Source organism: Triticum urartu, chromosome 3A (assembly GCF_056163025.1).
Source record: "Triticum urartu cultivar PI428250 chromosome 3A, HENAU_Tu73, whole genome shotgun sequence".
NCBI lineage: Eukaryota > Viridiplantae > Streptophyta > Magnoliopsida > Poales > Poaceae > Triticum > Triticum urartu.
In genome coordinates, this window is record NC_141875.1 from 514,874,382 (window position 1) to 514,887,983 (window position 13,602).

Consider the following 13,602-nt stretch of genomic DNA (forward strand, 5'->3'; position numbering starts at 1 on the left):
GTAGATGCAGGCAGGAGTCGGTCTACTTGTCTCGGACGTGATGCCTATATACATGATCATACCTAGATATTCTCATAACTATGCTCAATTCTGTCAATTGCTCAACAGTAATTCGTTCACCCACCGTAGAATACCTATGCTCTTGAGAGAAGCCACTAGTGAAACCTATGGCCCCCGGGTCTATCTTCATCATATTAATCTCCTAATACTTAGCTTTTTACTTTGCTTTTTTACTTTGCTTTTATTTTACTTTGCATCTTTATCATAAAAATACCAAAAATATTATCTTATCATATCTATCAGATCTCACTCTCGTAAGTGGCCGTGTAGGGATTGAGAACCCCTTATCGCGTTGGTTGCGAGTATTTATTTGTTTTGTGCAGGTATGAGGGACTTGCACGTAGCCTTCTACTAGATTGATACCTTGGTTCTCAAAAACTGAGGGAAATACTTACGCTACTTTGCTGCATCATCCCTTCCTCTTCGGGGAAAACCAACGGAGTGCTCAAGAGGTAGCATCAAGTGATCTCAGTAGCGTCTTGACGATTTCGTGCTTGGTGATCTCAGTGGCGCTGAGTGCGCGAAGCTCATTTGTGATATCAGTGAGGCGATCAATTGTGAGCTAGACATTCTCATTGTCATTTCTCTTGAAGCGGTTGAAGAGGTTGCGAAGAACACTGATCCTTGAGTCTCTCTGGGTTGAGATGCCTTCGTTGACCTTGGAGAGCCAGTCCCAGACTAGCTTCGCAGTTTCTAGAGCACTCACACGACCATACTGTCCTTTGGTCGGATGACCACAGATGATGTTCTTAGCAGTCGAGTCCAGTTGAATGAACCTCTTGACATCAGCAGCAGTGACACCTTCACCGACCTTAGGAACGCTGTTCTTGACGACATACCAGAGGTCAACGTCAATGGCTTCAAGATGCATGCGCATCTTATTCTTCCAGTAGGGGCAATCAGTCCCATCGAAGACAGGGCACGCAACAGAGACTTTGATTATCCCCGCAGTCGACATAGCTAAAACTCCAGGTGGTTAAACCTAATCACACGGAACAAGGGAGCACCTTACTCTGATACCAATTGAAAGTGCTAGTTATCGACTTGAGGGGGGTGAATAGGCGATTTTTATGAAAGTCTTCACAACACTAAGGCTTTGAAGACAAACAGAAAAATTGAACCTATTGATATGCAGCGGAAGGTAGACTACACTAGACAAGCTATAGTCAATTAAGCAATGAAGTGAAATCACGAAGACTATCAACAGCTAGGTAGTATGGATCAGGATGGAAGATAGTATGAAGCCAAATAGTAAATAGTCTTCACTCAGTGAAGTCAATCAAATCATGAAAGCAAGCAATGACTTCACGAAGACAAACTGTAAAGTAAAGGGAAGTGAAGGATAGACCAAGTAGCTTGATGAAGACAAGGATTTGGTAGACCAGTTCCAGTTGCTGTGACAACTGTACATCTGGTTAGGGAGGCTGAGATTCAATTCAGAAGACCACGTCTTCACCTTATTCCCCTTGAGCTAAGGACACACAGTCCTCGCCCAATCACTTTGGTAAGTCTTCAAGGTAGACTTCCAAACCTCCACAGACTTCGTTCACCGACGATCCACAATGACTCTTGGACGCTCAGAACGCGACACCTAACCGGCTGGAGGATTCACAGTCCTCAAGTGTAACAAGTCTTCAGATCACGCAGACAGAAAGACTTCAGTGATGCCTAACACTCTTTGGCTCTGGGTGTTTTGGGCTTTGTCCTCGCAAGGATCTCTCTCTTAAATGCTTCGGAGGTGGGTTGCTCTCAAACAACAAAAGCCGTGCACTAACTCTGAGCAGCCACCAATTTATGGTGTAGGGGGTGGGCTATTTATAGCCAGGAGGCAACCCGACCTGATTTGTTCGAAATGACCCTGGGTCACTAAGGAACTGACACGTGACCAACGGTCAGATTTCAAACACACGCGGCAGCTTGACTTGGGCTACAAGTAAAGCTGACTTATCCAGCTCCAGATAATATTTGCTCTCGTTGTCTTTGCTCGAAGACATAGGATTTGGTTGAGCATCACATCATTCACTCTAACTTTGTTCACTTGGACCCCACTTAACAGTACGGTGGTTCCTATGACTCAACAAAGAAGAAAAGGAAACTACGAAACAACTATGTCTTCGTACTCCATAGTCTTCATATGATGTCTTCTCATGTCATAGTCTTCAATGTGAATCTTTTCACAAACCACCATTGTCTTCAATGTCTTCACACATTTTTAGGGGTCATATCTGGTAGGTAAACCGAATCAATATGGGACTACTACCTGTGTTATCCTGCAATTCTCACAAACACATTAGTCCCTCAACCAAGTTTGTCGTCAATACTCCAAAACCAACTAGGGGTGGCACTAGATGCACTTACACTTCTGTCCCATTATCTTTGGTAGACCTTTCTTGAACACCGTTAATGCTAGAATAGACTGTGAGAAACAAACTGTCGGTGTTAGTTTGGATGATGAGTCTCATGAGTTTAATCTTTCCAAGTTTAGTAGAAAACTTCATGAAAAAGAATTGCCTAGTAAAGATGAATTAATTGGTCTTGCTTCTATTGTTGTGCCTCCTACTGATCCACTAGAACAATATTTGCTAGACCATGAAAATGATTTACATATGCATGAAAGAAATGAAATAGATAAGATTTTCTTTGAACAACGTCCTCTTCTTAAACATAATTTGCCTATTGAAACTCTAGGAGGACCTCCTCCACCTAAAGGTGATCCTGTGTTTGAATTAAAACAATTGCCAGACACTTTGAAATATGCTTATATTGATGAAAAGAAGATATATCATGTTATTATTAGTGCTAACCTTTCAGAACATGAAGAAGAAAGATTATTGAAAGTTCTAAGGAAGAACTGAGCTACTATTGGATATACTCTTGATGATTTAAAGGGCATCAGTCCCACTCTATGTCAACACAAAATTAATATGGAACCTGATGCTAAACCCGTTGTTGATCACCAACGTCGGTTAAACCCGAAGATGAAAGGAGTGGTAAGAACGGAAATATTAAAACTTCTGGAAGCAATTATAATCTATCCTATAGCTGATAGTAGATCGGTGAGTCCTGTTCATTGTGTCCCTAAGAAAGGAGGAATAACTGTTGTTCCTAATTATAAGAATGAACTTATTCCACAAAGAATTGTTACAGGTTATACAATGGTAATTGATTTTATAAAATCAAACAAAGCAACTAGAAAAGATCATTACCCTCTGCCTTTTACTGATCAAATGCTTGAAAGATTATCCAAGCACACACATTTTTGCCTCCTTGATGGATATTCTATTTTTTTTTCACAAATACCTGTTTCTCAACCTGATCAAGAAAAGACCACTTTTACTTGTCCCTTTGGAACATATGCTTATAGACATATGCCTTTCGGTTTATGTAATGCACCTGCTACCTTTCAAAGATGTATGAATGCTATATTCTCTGACTTCTGTGAAAAGATTGTTGAGGTTTTCATGGATGACTTCTCTGTTTATGGGAAGTCTTTTGATGATTGTTTAAGCAATCTTGATCGAGTTTTACAGAGATGTGAACAAACAAATCTTGTCTTGAATTGGGAGAAGAGCCACTTTATGGCTAATGAAGGCATTGTCTTGGGTCATAAAATTTCTGAAAGAGGTATTGAAGTGGACAAAGCAAAGGTTGATGCAACTGAGAAAATGCCATGTCGTAAAGATATCAAAGGTATTCGTAGTTTCTTAGGTCATGTTGGTTTCTACAGGAGATTTATCAAAGACTTTTCTAAAATTTCTAGTATTCTTATGAATCTTTTGCAAAAGGACATTCCTCTTGTTTTTGATGATGATTGTTTAGAAGCCTTTGAAACACTCAAGAAAGCCTTAATTTCTGCACGTATTGTTCAACCACCTAATTGGAACTTGCCTTTTGAAATTATGTGTGATGCTAGTGATTATGATGTAAGTGTTGTTCTACGACAAAGAGTTGATAAGAAACTGAATGTTATTCATTATGCTAGTAAAACTCTAGACAGTGCTCAACAAAATTATGCTACTACTAAAAAAGAAGAATTCTTAGCAGTGGTGTTTGCTTGTGATAAATTTAGACCTTACATTGTTGATTCAAAAGTAATTGTTCACACCGATCATGCTACTATTAAATATCTTATGGAAAAGAAAGATGCTAAACCTAGACTTATTCTTTGGGTTCTTGTAAGTGCATCTAGTGCCCCTTAGTGATTTTGGTGTATTGAAGACTTATAGGTTAAGGGACTAATATGTTTGTGAGTGTAAACAGGTCTATTAGTCTATGAGGAGTTTGATACTTACAGAGAAAGTCGACCCCTAAAAATGAATGTCTTCATTTGAATACTTTGGCTTTCTAAAGACTTTGAAAGTGAAGAAATTGGTGTGATCCAGAAGACTTGATATTCATGCGAGGAATATGAAGCTCGAAGACTTTTGTTTTCATAGTTTCATTTTTCTCTTTCTTCAGTCATAGGAAACACCTTACTGTTAAAGGGGGTCGAGGTAAAACTAAGGAAAAGTTTCCAAGTGATGCTCAACTCAAAATCCTACACCTACCAATCCCTTCGAGTGAAGCCATTGGAAATATCATACAGTTCAGTCAATTTCTTCAGTGACAGAGATGAAGATCTTCTGTTCTCTGAGGAATTTGTTCTGACTGAGAAGTTAGGAATTCGCCAGTGCGGATTGCCTACAAGTGAGGAACATGATAGCCTTGAGGAATTTGAAAGCTCAAATTTCCAACCGTTGTTGTGCTATGTGCCAGCTGTCCCAAAATATCTACCCACCTAACGGTCATATCATTGAAGGGCATTTGTATCTTATCATGTCGGGCTGCTCCCTAGGCTATAAATAGCCGCCCCTACAACCACTAGCTGGTTGGCTGCTCCATGAGAAACTGACACTTGTCATTGAGAGCATCCCATCCTCCTAGGACTTTGAGCTAAAATCATCAAGTGAGGAAAAACCCAAAACCCAAACCAAACACCTACAAACCCAAAGTGATTGAGCATCACTGAAGAGATTGTTCCTGTGTGGAACCGATGCTTGTTACCTTTGAGGATTGTGCATCCTCCAGACAGTTAGGCGTCATGGTCTACAACATCCAAGAGGAAATTGTGGATCACCGAGTGACCGAGTCTGTGAAGGTTTGGGAGTCACCTGAAGACTTACCACGAGTGATTGGGAGAGGTCTGTGTGACCTTAGCTCAAGGAGAATATGGTGAGGTCTGTGTGTCCGGGACTGTGTGTCCTCAGGTTTAAATACCTAGCCGCTCCAACTAGACGTACAACTGTCACAACAGTTGGAACTGGTCTACTAAATCACTGTCGTCACCGAGCTAACTGGTTCTATTTCCTCAACCCTTTCATTTTGTCATTATTGTGTTGTTGTACCTGATCGTTACTCTTTGAAGACTTTGATTGAAGACTTTCTCAATTTCTCCAGTTCAAATTCTTCAGTCAGTTTGTCTTCAGCCTACTTATCCTATGTTTACGCTTTCTGTACTCTGTGCTTGTTTTTCATTTCTTCATGATGACTGTGCTACTACTCTGTTGTGCTTGCATTTGAGTACTTATTCCGCTGCTAAGTAGTTCATTGCTTAGGAATTTCCTCACCCTGAAATTCCTCAGTGTCGAATTTCTAAAAATCGCCTATTCACCCCCTCTAGTCAATATAACGCACTTTCAATTGGTATCAGAGCGAGGTACTCCCTTGTTCTATGTGATTTTGGTTTAACCGCCTGGAGTTTTAGTTATGTCGACCGCAGGAATGAAGGCAGTGACATGCGCCATCTTTGATGGTCATGATTATCCCTAGTGGAAGGCCATGATGAAGAAGTGCCTCATGGCGATGAACAACGAACTATGGACCGTCACTGAGATTGGTCTTACCGATCTATGCAAGATGGTGGAGGCTGATGATATTCGCATGTACACTCTACTTAATCTCACAGCGAAGGACATCATCTACTCCGGCTTGTCCCAAAATCAGTTCAGGAACATTATGCATCTCAGCCATGCGAAGCTCATCTGGGACCAACTCTCTCAGGTCTATGAAGGTCATCAAACTCATCATGATCCCTGGTTTAAGGATTTCATGGAATCGCGCAAGGCTATGACTTTCGATCCGGAATCATCATCCTCTTCACCATGCTGTGACAGCCTGGTTTTTGCCCTCTCTCATTTGCTTGATTATCTTTTGGATTCAATTTGAAACTTGGAGTTTTTGGATCTTTTCATATGGACTTAAACACTTGGGTACCCTTGGCTTTGACCCAAGTGCTTCATTTCCCTCCCTTATCACCATTCCCCTTCTGATCCACCCCAAAATAATCTTTGGAATATTTTTCTTAAATGAAAAATATTCATTTCTCTCTCAAAAACCCTAGCTAGATCACTATGCTCCAAAGCAACCCTAATTTTTATGGCGCAGAAAAATCTGAGATAATTCACAAATATTCTTTGAACCCTAGGGCACCTTCCTGAGCAAAAATATTTCATCACTTTATGGGATATTTTTGCTACAGAAAATATTTTCTGTTCTGGACGGAAATGGTGGTTTCTACAGCAACTACCATTTTACTTGCTCCATTGTGCCTGTTTTTTCTTGTGCTTTTTCACCTTAGTAACTCATGGCTAACCTCCAAAGCACAGCCAACAACTCCCAGCCATTTGACCTCAGTAACCTCTCAAAGTTACTGACCAGAAACTTACCTGGCATGTAAAAACTTCTCTACTGCACCTGGATCCAAACCAAAGCGTGGTAACCTCTCAATCTACCGCGAACAACACGCCAGACATGAAGTTTAGGCTTAGCTCGGCCTGATGTCATAGTCCACGCGGTGACTGTGTTCGTCCAGGGGTGCTGGCATGCGTGTCGACACGCTCTGAGTGCCGCTGAACGCTCTGTTCACGCGTGCTCGCTTCCCCCACCTGCCGTAGTGCGCCAAACTTCGCCACCATCTTCGTCTCAACATCCTTAACTCCTCCCTGGCGCTCGCCGACGCCGAAGCTCGCCCAGCGAGCACGGGCGCAGTCCGGCCAACCCAATAGTGAGGTGCGCACTATGCTCATTGCCTTCCCCTCGCTCATGTGCTCGCCCCCACTCGCCCACAGTTCCCGCGTGAGCTACGTCGCCTTCTCCCCCTCTCACTGACGCCGCTCGTCACCGGGCGCCGTGGACAGGTGTCCACCGGTGGAGCCCGAACCCCCCTCTCCGCTCGCCTATAAATGGAGCCGCCCCCAATCTCCTCGAGCACCATCCACCACTCCCACACAACCCACAAGTGAGCAGGAAGCAGTAGCCCGGCCGGGCAGGCCGCAGGCCGCCGTCCTCGAGCTCGAGCTCGCCGGCGAACCCCTCTGATCGCCGCGGTAGCTCCAGCCCATCCCAGGCCAGGGCAACACTTCCCAGGGCCTCCGCCTCTCTCCGGTGAAGCCATCACGTCCACCTGGAGCCCCTGGAGTTGCCTCTGCTCGCCGTCTTCTTCATCTCCGGCGACCACCGCGTTCTGCCTCTACTTGCAAGGTTGATTCCGACGCCGTCCGACCACCCCTAGCCACGCTACGGGTATGGGCATATTGTTCTTTGCAAAGAAATCTAACAGCTCACCAAAAATGAGATTTTTCTGAGCTGTCTAGAATTTCTAGTGATTTTCAGAAGAGTTCTTGATATTTTCTTCTTGTGTTTAAAATTATTTTCAGAGGGTGAGGCTTGTCTTGAGGATCACCAGAAGGCTTGTGAACCTCATCTGCACTAAGGCAAGCCACAGCAACATTTTCATGGTGCCATTTCAATATTGATGATTTTCTTACTTGAATGATATGATCAATCCATGTATTCAAATAACTATTATGTTTTTTATATTCTGTTAAGTGTGTGTTGGTATTATGCTTGATTTACAGAACCTTGAAACTAGCTTAGTTGGTAAAGAAGCTAAGATATAATTATGATAACGATAAAATGATTTGTTATGCATGTGGATAATGGATTAAAGTTATTTTCTTACATAAATAAAAATGGTTAAATTTGCTAGAAAATATCCTGTTAAGTGCTTGTTTAGCCAATTTACCTAATTTATAGAATGTTTGAACCTAACTTGATTGGTAAAGAAATTAGGATTTGCTTGCGATGATGATAGTAGAAGCTTTGCTATGCATGCGAGAAATTAACCGGAGTTATTTTCTTGCATGAGAAAATTATATTGCTTGTTGCAAAATATATGGTTAAAGTAAGCCAGGAAAGTAATATAAGTTTTTGATGCTTATGTTTAGTGTGAATATGGTTGACATCAGTCATTTTCGTATTATGTGATGCATGTGTAGTATTGCATTTCATGGCATGCTATGACACCGGTCATTTTCCTTTTAAGTTGAACCTGAATATAACTCAACCTAAATATATCGTTGACTGGGTCATGGTGCCGCTGAATCGAGATTTTCCCAGTGCAACCACATTTTCCTTTGTGGGAAGGCCTTGATTCGGTCCATTGACATGCCTCTGGTCAGTGCCTCCAACTAGGGAAGGTTATGGGCATGCTTACCCTGCCTCGGTAAGCAGGCATAACCTTGTGTGCCCCTGTTTGAGATTTTTGGTATCGGTCCCCGTGAGGGAAGTTTTGGCCACGACGGTGGTCGGTGTGTCTTTGGTAGACACGGGGCCACCCAGGACTAGCCCGTTGGGGATTGGGTCGGAGTTGCCGGGAGAGTGTCATGGCAATGGAAGGGTTTCGTCGGAATGTCGTTGGTCTACCTGAATGGGAGTGTGAGGCCATGGGTTCTGAGCTGTGGGTACCTCTGCAGAGTGTATAATCTATCGATAGTCGAGTCCACGGTTACAGACAACTCGTAGTAGGTCCCACCATGAGTCAACGTTTAATAAACATGCACACTAAGTTATGATCATTGCAATGATGATGATGGCTGAAAGGCCATCGAGATTTTCGAGACCACGATGGTGGTTTGGTGGTGATCACCGTAAGGATCACGAGTTACTTTGGTGGTGATCGCCGTAAGGATCACGAGTTACTTTGGTGGTGATCGCCGTAAGGATCACAAGTTACTCTAGTTAAGACCACAATGGTGGTTTGGTGGTGATCGCCGTAAGGATCACAAGTTACTCTGGTTAAGACCGCGATGGTGGTTTGTTTGTGATCCGAGAACGATCACGATTGGTAAGTCGGTACCGCGGGATGTTTATCCCAGGAGCATGAGCACAACATGTTGGAACATTATTTCATCATTAATTGGTTAAATATCATGATATTGTTTGTCATTATGATTATGCCTGTTGTGAGCTTGCAAGTACATTCAATGTACTGACCTGGCGTGTCATGCCAGATTTCAGGAAAGTCGCGTTGGAAAGGAGCGCTGCTCGAGTCTATATCGTATCCACATCGGTGTCCCTGTGATATGGAGTTTCCGCTACGACGTTGTTCCGCTGCCGCGTAGTTGATATGATCGAGGCCCCTTTATGTTCACTAAATAATGTACATATTGTTCAGCCACACCGTACGTGCTGCTCGGCCTCGACATCTGTTGTAATATAAACTCTGAGCCGCTAGCATCAATAAAGTGGTTGTTTTTCTGTACCAGGATGTTGTGTGTTGCCAAAAGACATGGTCTCTGGCTGGCAATGCAGGGTAAATCGGTCGCTCTGAGCCGGGGTGCCACAATGCTTGGTATCAGAGCCGCGCTGACTGTAGGCCACGCTAGACTACGACGTGTTAACTAGACGTTAGATACGAGTTTAAGTTGAGTGTCGGTAGCAATTGTATATGGTTGTTGCATTGCATGCACTTGATTTATATTTTTATGCTAACCTGCTAATGGTTCTGAGTGTAGATGGCTCCGGTGCCGTATCCGTGCCAGCTGCAGCTGATGTCGTACACGTTACTACACCTTCTTCGCAACATGTGGCGTCGGCTGTACCCCCTCGGAGACGATCCAGTCTATCGTGTGTATCGGGAGCGTCTAGCTGATTCAGTGTATGAGTATCACACAATGGTTACTCTACGCACTAGTTCCGATTCCGGCTCTTACACTCGTATCTCTCGGAGCGGTTACGCCTCTACCGCTTCTCAGGCTGTCCAGTTTGCTGCATTCGAGGTCCTTGTCGAGCTTCGTTACAACGAGATCCGAATGCAAAACCATCCAGGTTTCTTTTCCTACCCTTCTCTACACGATAATGGTAGTGTCCATTTCCAGATCATTGATCCGGAGTCTGATAGCGTTGCTAGCCACCTTGCTCGTTATGTCACTGCTAGCTATCTTATGATCCACGAGCTGGCTCGAGAGCTGACTCGTGCCCGTACTGCTTTAGCCGCTGCTTTGGTCACTACTAGATCTGCCACTACTCCATCTTCTCTGGGATTTACTCCCTATATTCCAGCCAATTCTAGTTCCCCTGTTTCACCGGTTACTCCCTCGAGTAGCTCAGGCACTTCGACGGTGAACCCTCTCCGTACTCCTGCCAAGTGGGTTTCACTTCTCTCTACTCCTGTAGCCCTGATGCTTCATCCTGCCCCTGCCCCGGAGGGACAGCCCTCGAGGCAGCATCGTCGTGTTACCTTTAACCCGAAGGTTACCGTTAACCACGTCAGTTTAGGATCCGAGTCCGCTTCAGGGGAGGACACCACAGCACCAGCAGAGCAGTAGTACCTCGGAGTTTTCGCAGTCGTCCGGATAATGTACGGATGTAGACGTATGAGTCATGATGTTTCGTTGCATGTATGGGAGTAGTTGAACATGTCATGTTGTTTATCTTTCATGTATGAGTCTATGTATAATTATGTTGGGACTTTATTCGCCGTATTTTCTTCGCTCTTTTGTTTTCTTCTGGGATTTGTCGCTGGCTTTTCCCCAAATTTATTCTTGGATGTTTCTCATCTCGATTGTGTTGTCTTGGGAAAAATCCACAATAGGATGACACGGGGAGGTAGTAGTAGCAACATTCGTGAGGGAACTCCTGTTCGTCGTTCTGCACGACTGGCAGGACATTCTCCCGAGCCGTACGTTCCGCCACCGCCTCCACCACCAAATCCACCCTCCACCGAGCAAATTCTGCGTATGTTTGAGTAAAGAAGGAACAATGATCTGCTTGAAATATTAAGAAGTGTGCAAGCTATGGTTGGACAGAATGGAAATCAGAATGGTCATTACTCAAAGCTGTCAGATTTTCAAAGGACCAAGCCACCCAGCTTCAGTCAGATTGTTGACCCATTGGATGCAGACGATTGGTTGTGTACCATTGAGAAAAAGCTTGAGATTGCTCGTATTGAAGAAAATGATAAGGTTCCATTTGCAACTCATTACCTTGAAGGCACTGCTGCCATATGGTGGGAAAATGCAAAGACCATGTGGCATGCTGATGAAGAAATCACCTGGGAAAAATTTAAGGATCAGTTCTGGAAATATCATATCCCTACTGGAGTTATGAAGGTTAAGCAGCGTGAATTTCTCGCTCTCATCCAAGGAAATCAGTCTTTGAGGGAATATTTGCAAAAATTTAATCATTTGGCCCGTTACTCCCTTTATGACATGGCCACCGAGGAAAGGAAGATTGACAGATTTCTTGGAGGCTTAAATCCGCAACTCTGGTGTACTCTCAGTATGTTTGATTTCCCAGATTTCCAAACTCTAGTGAACAAGGCTTTCATTGCTGAACAGGAGCACAAGCTTGTATCAGATAATAGGCCTGCCAACAACAACGACAACAAGCGTAAGTTTGAGCCAAAGAAGGATGGGGAACCAGTGCAAAAGGCTCGAACCTGGCAACAGACTCAGGTGGAATACATGCCCAATTGGTAATAGAATGTTAACAAGACCACCACTCAAGTCAAGAATGTCGTGACCAACCCAATACGTGAGGAGCGTCAGCGCAATAATTCATGCTTCAATTGTGGGCAGAACGGGCATTATGCCAAACAGTGCCCCAAGAACAACAGGGCGAATGCCCCATTCAGGCCACAAGTCAACTTTATAGAGTCATGCTTGACCCAGCAAAACATTACTGGGTACGTGCATCATCTCTCAGCCGACGAAGCACAAGAGGATCCCGAAGTCGTCATTGGTATGTTTTCTGTTAATGACATACCTGCCGTAATTTTATTTGACTCTGGGGCTTCCCATTCTTTTATTTCTCAGAGTTTTGCTGCCCAAAACAAATTTCCTTGTACACTTTTGGGCAAAAATATACTGGTACAAACCCCAGGATCTCTAATCAAGAGCAACATGGTCTGCCGCGATCTGGAAATCAATATCAACGGAGTCTACTTTCCAACCTCTCTGATAATTATTGAGTCTAAAAAGTTGGATATTATATTGGGTATGAATTGGTTGACCCAATATCAAGTTTGTATAAACTGCGCAACACGAGAAGTCACTTTGACCAGTCTGAACGGGCAGACTACCAAATTCTATGCTCGCAAGAAAATACCCAAGTAAGAATTGGTTTTCACCATTGTGGCTGAGTTGGAATTAATTCCTATGGTCAACGAGTACCCTGATGTATTTCCAGAAGAACTGCCAGGCATGCCACCAGACCGAGAACTGGAATTTGCAATAGATCTTGTGCCCGGAACTGCACCGCTATACAAGAAGTATTACTGAATGCCCTCATCAGAATTAGTGGAGCTAAGGAAACAACTTGATGAACTGATCCAGAAAGGATATATTCGTCTCAACTCTTCACCATGGGGATCACCCGCTATTTTTGTGGACAAAAAGGATGGCAGTCTCCGCATGTGCGTAGATTATCGCCAGCTAAATGAGGTCACCATCAAAGATAAATACCCGTTGCCAAGGATTGATGATTTGTTTGATCAGCTCAGTGGGGCTAAAGTATTCTCTAAGATCGATTTATGGACCGGATATCATCAGCTCAAGATTAAAAAGGAAGATATTCCTAAGACCGCATTCACTACTCGGTACAGTCTTTATGAATATACCGTGATGTCCTTTGGTCTCACCAATGCCCCTACTTTCTTCATGCATATGATGAACAAAGTATTCATGGACTTCCTCGACAAATTCGTTGTAGTCTTCATCAATGACATCCTCATTTACTCCAAGGGTGAAGACGAGCACAAGGATCACCTTCGGGCAGTGCTACAATGACTCCGCGACCATCAGCTTTACGCCAAATTCAGTAAATGTGAGTTTTGGCTCAAGCAAGTTGGGTTTCTCGGACATGTACTATCCGCCGAAGGTATAGCCGTGGACCCGAGCAAAGTAAAGGATGTGCTCGACTGGCTGCCGCCCACAACAGTGACACATATCCGGAGTTTTCTTGGATTAGCTGGATATTATCGTCGTTTCATCAAAGGGTTTTCCAAGATTGCTAAACCCATGACGGAGCTGCTCAAAAAGGATAAGAAGTTTGAATGGATGGAGGACTGTGGGAAAAGTTTCAATGAGCTAAAGATACGGCTGACAACCGCACCTGTGTTGACTCTCCCAGACATTTATCGCAGCTTTGATGTGTATTGTGACGCCTCCAGGCAAGGCCTTGGTTGCGTGCATATGCAAGACATCAAGGTAGTAGGATATGTAT

The 13,602-nt window shown here is 43.7% G+C and overlaps 1 protein-coding gene across 1 annotated transcript; it reads left to right on the forward strand.

Annotated features, from left to right (window-relative positions):
• The first annotated feature begins 11,174 nt into the window (after positions 1 to 11,174).
• Positions 11,175 to 11,858, forward strand: LOC147980331 (uncharacterized). The gene has a single exon (XM_087515559.1). The coding sequence runs from the start codon at positions 11,175 to 11,177 to the stop codon at positions 11,856 to 11,858; it is 684 nt and encodes a 227-aa protein (XP_087371685.1).
• The last annotated feature ends 1,744 nt before the right edge of the window (positions 11,859 to 13,602 follow it).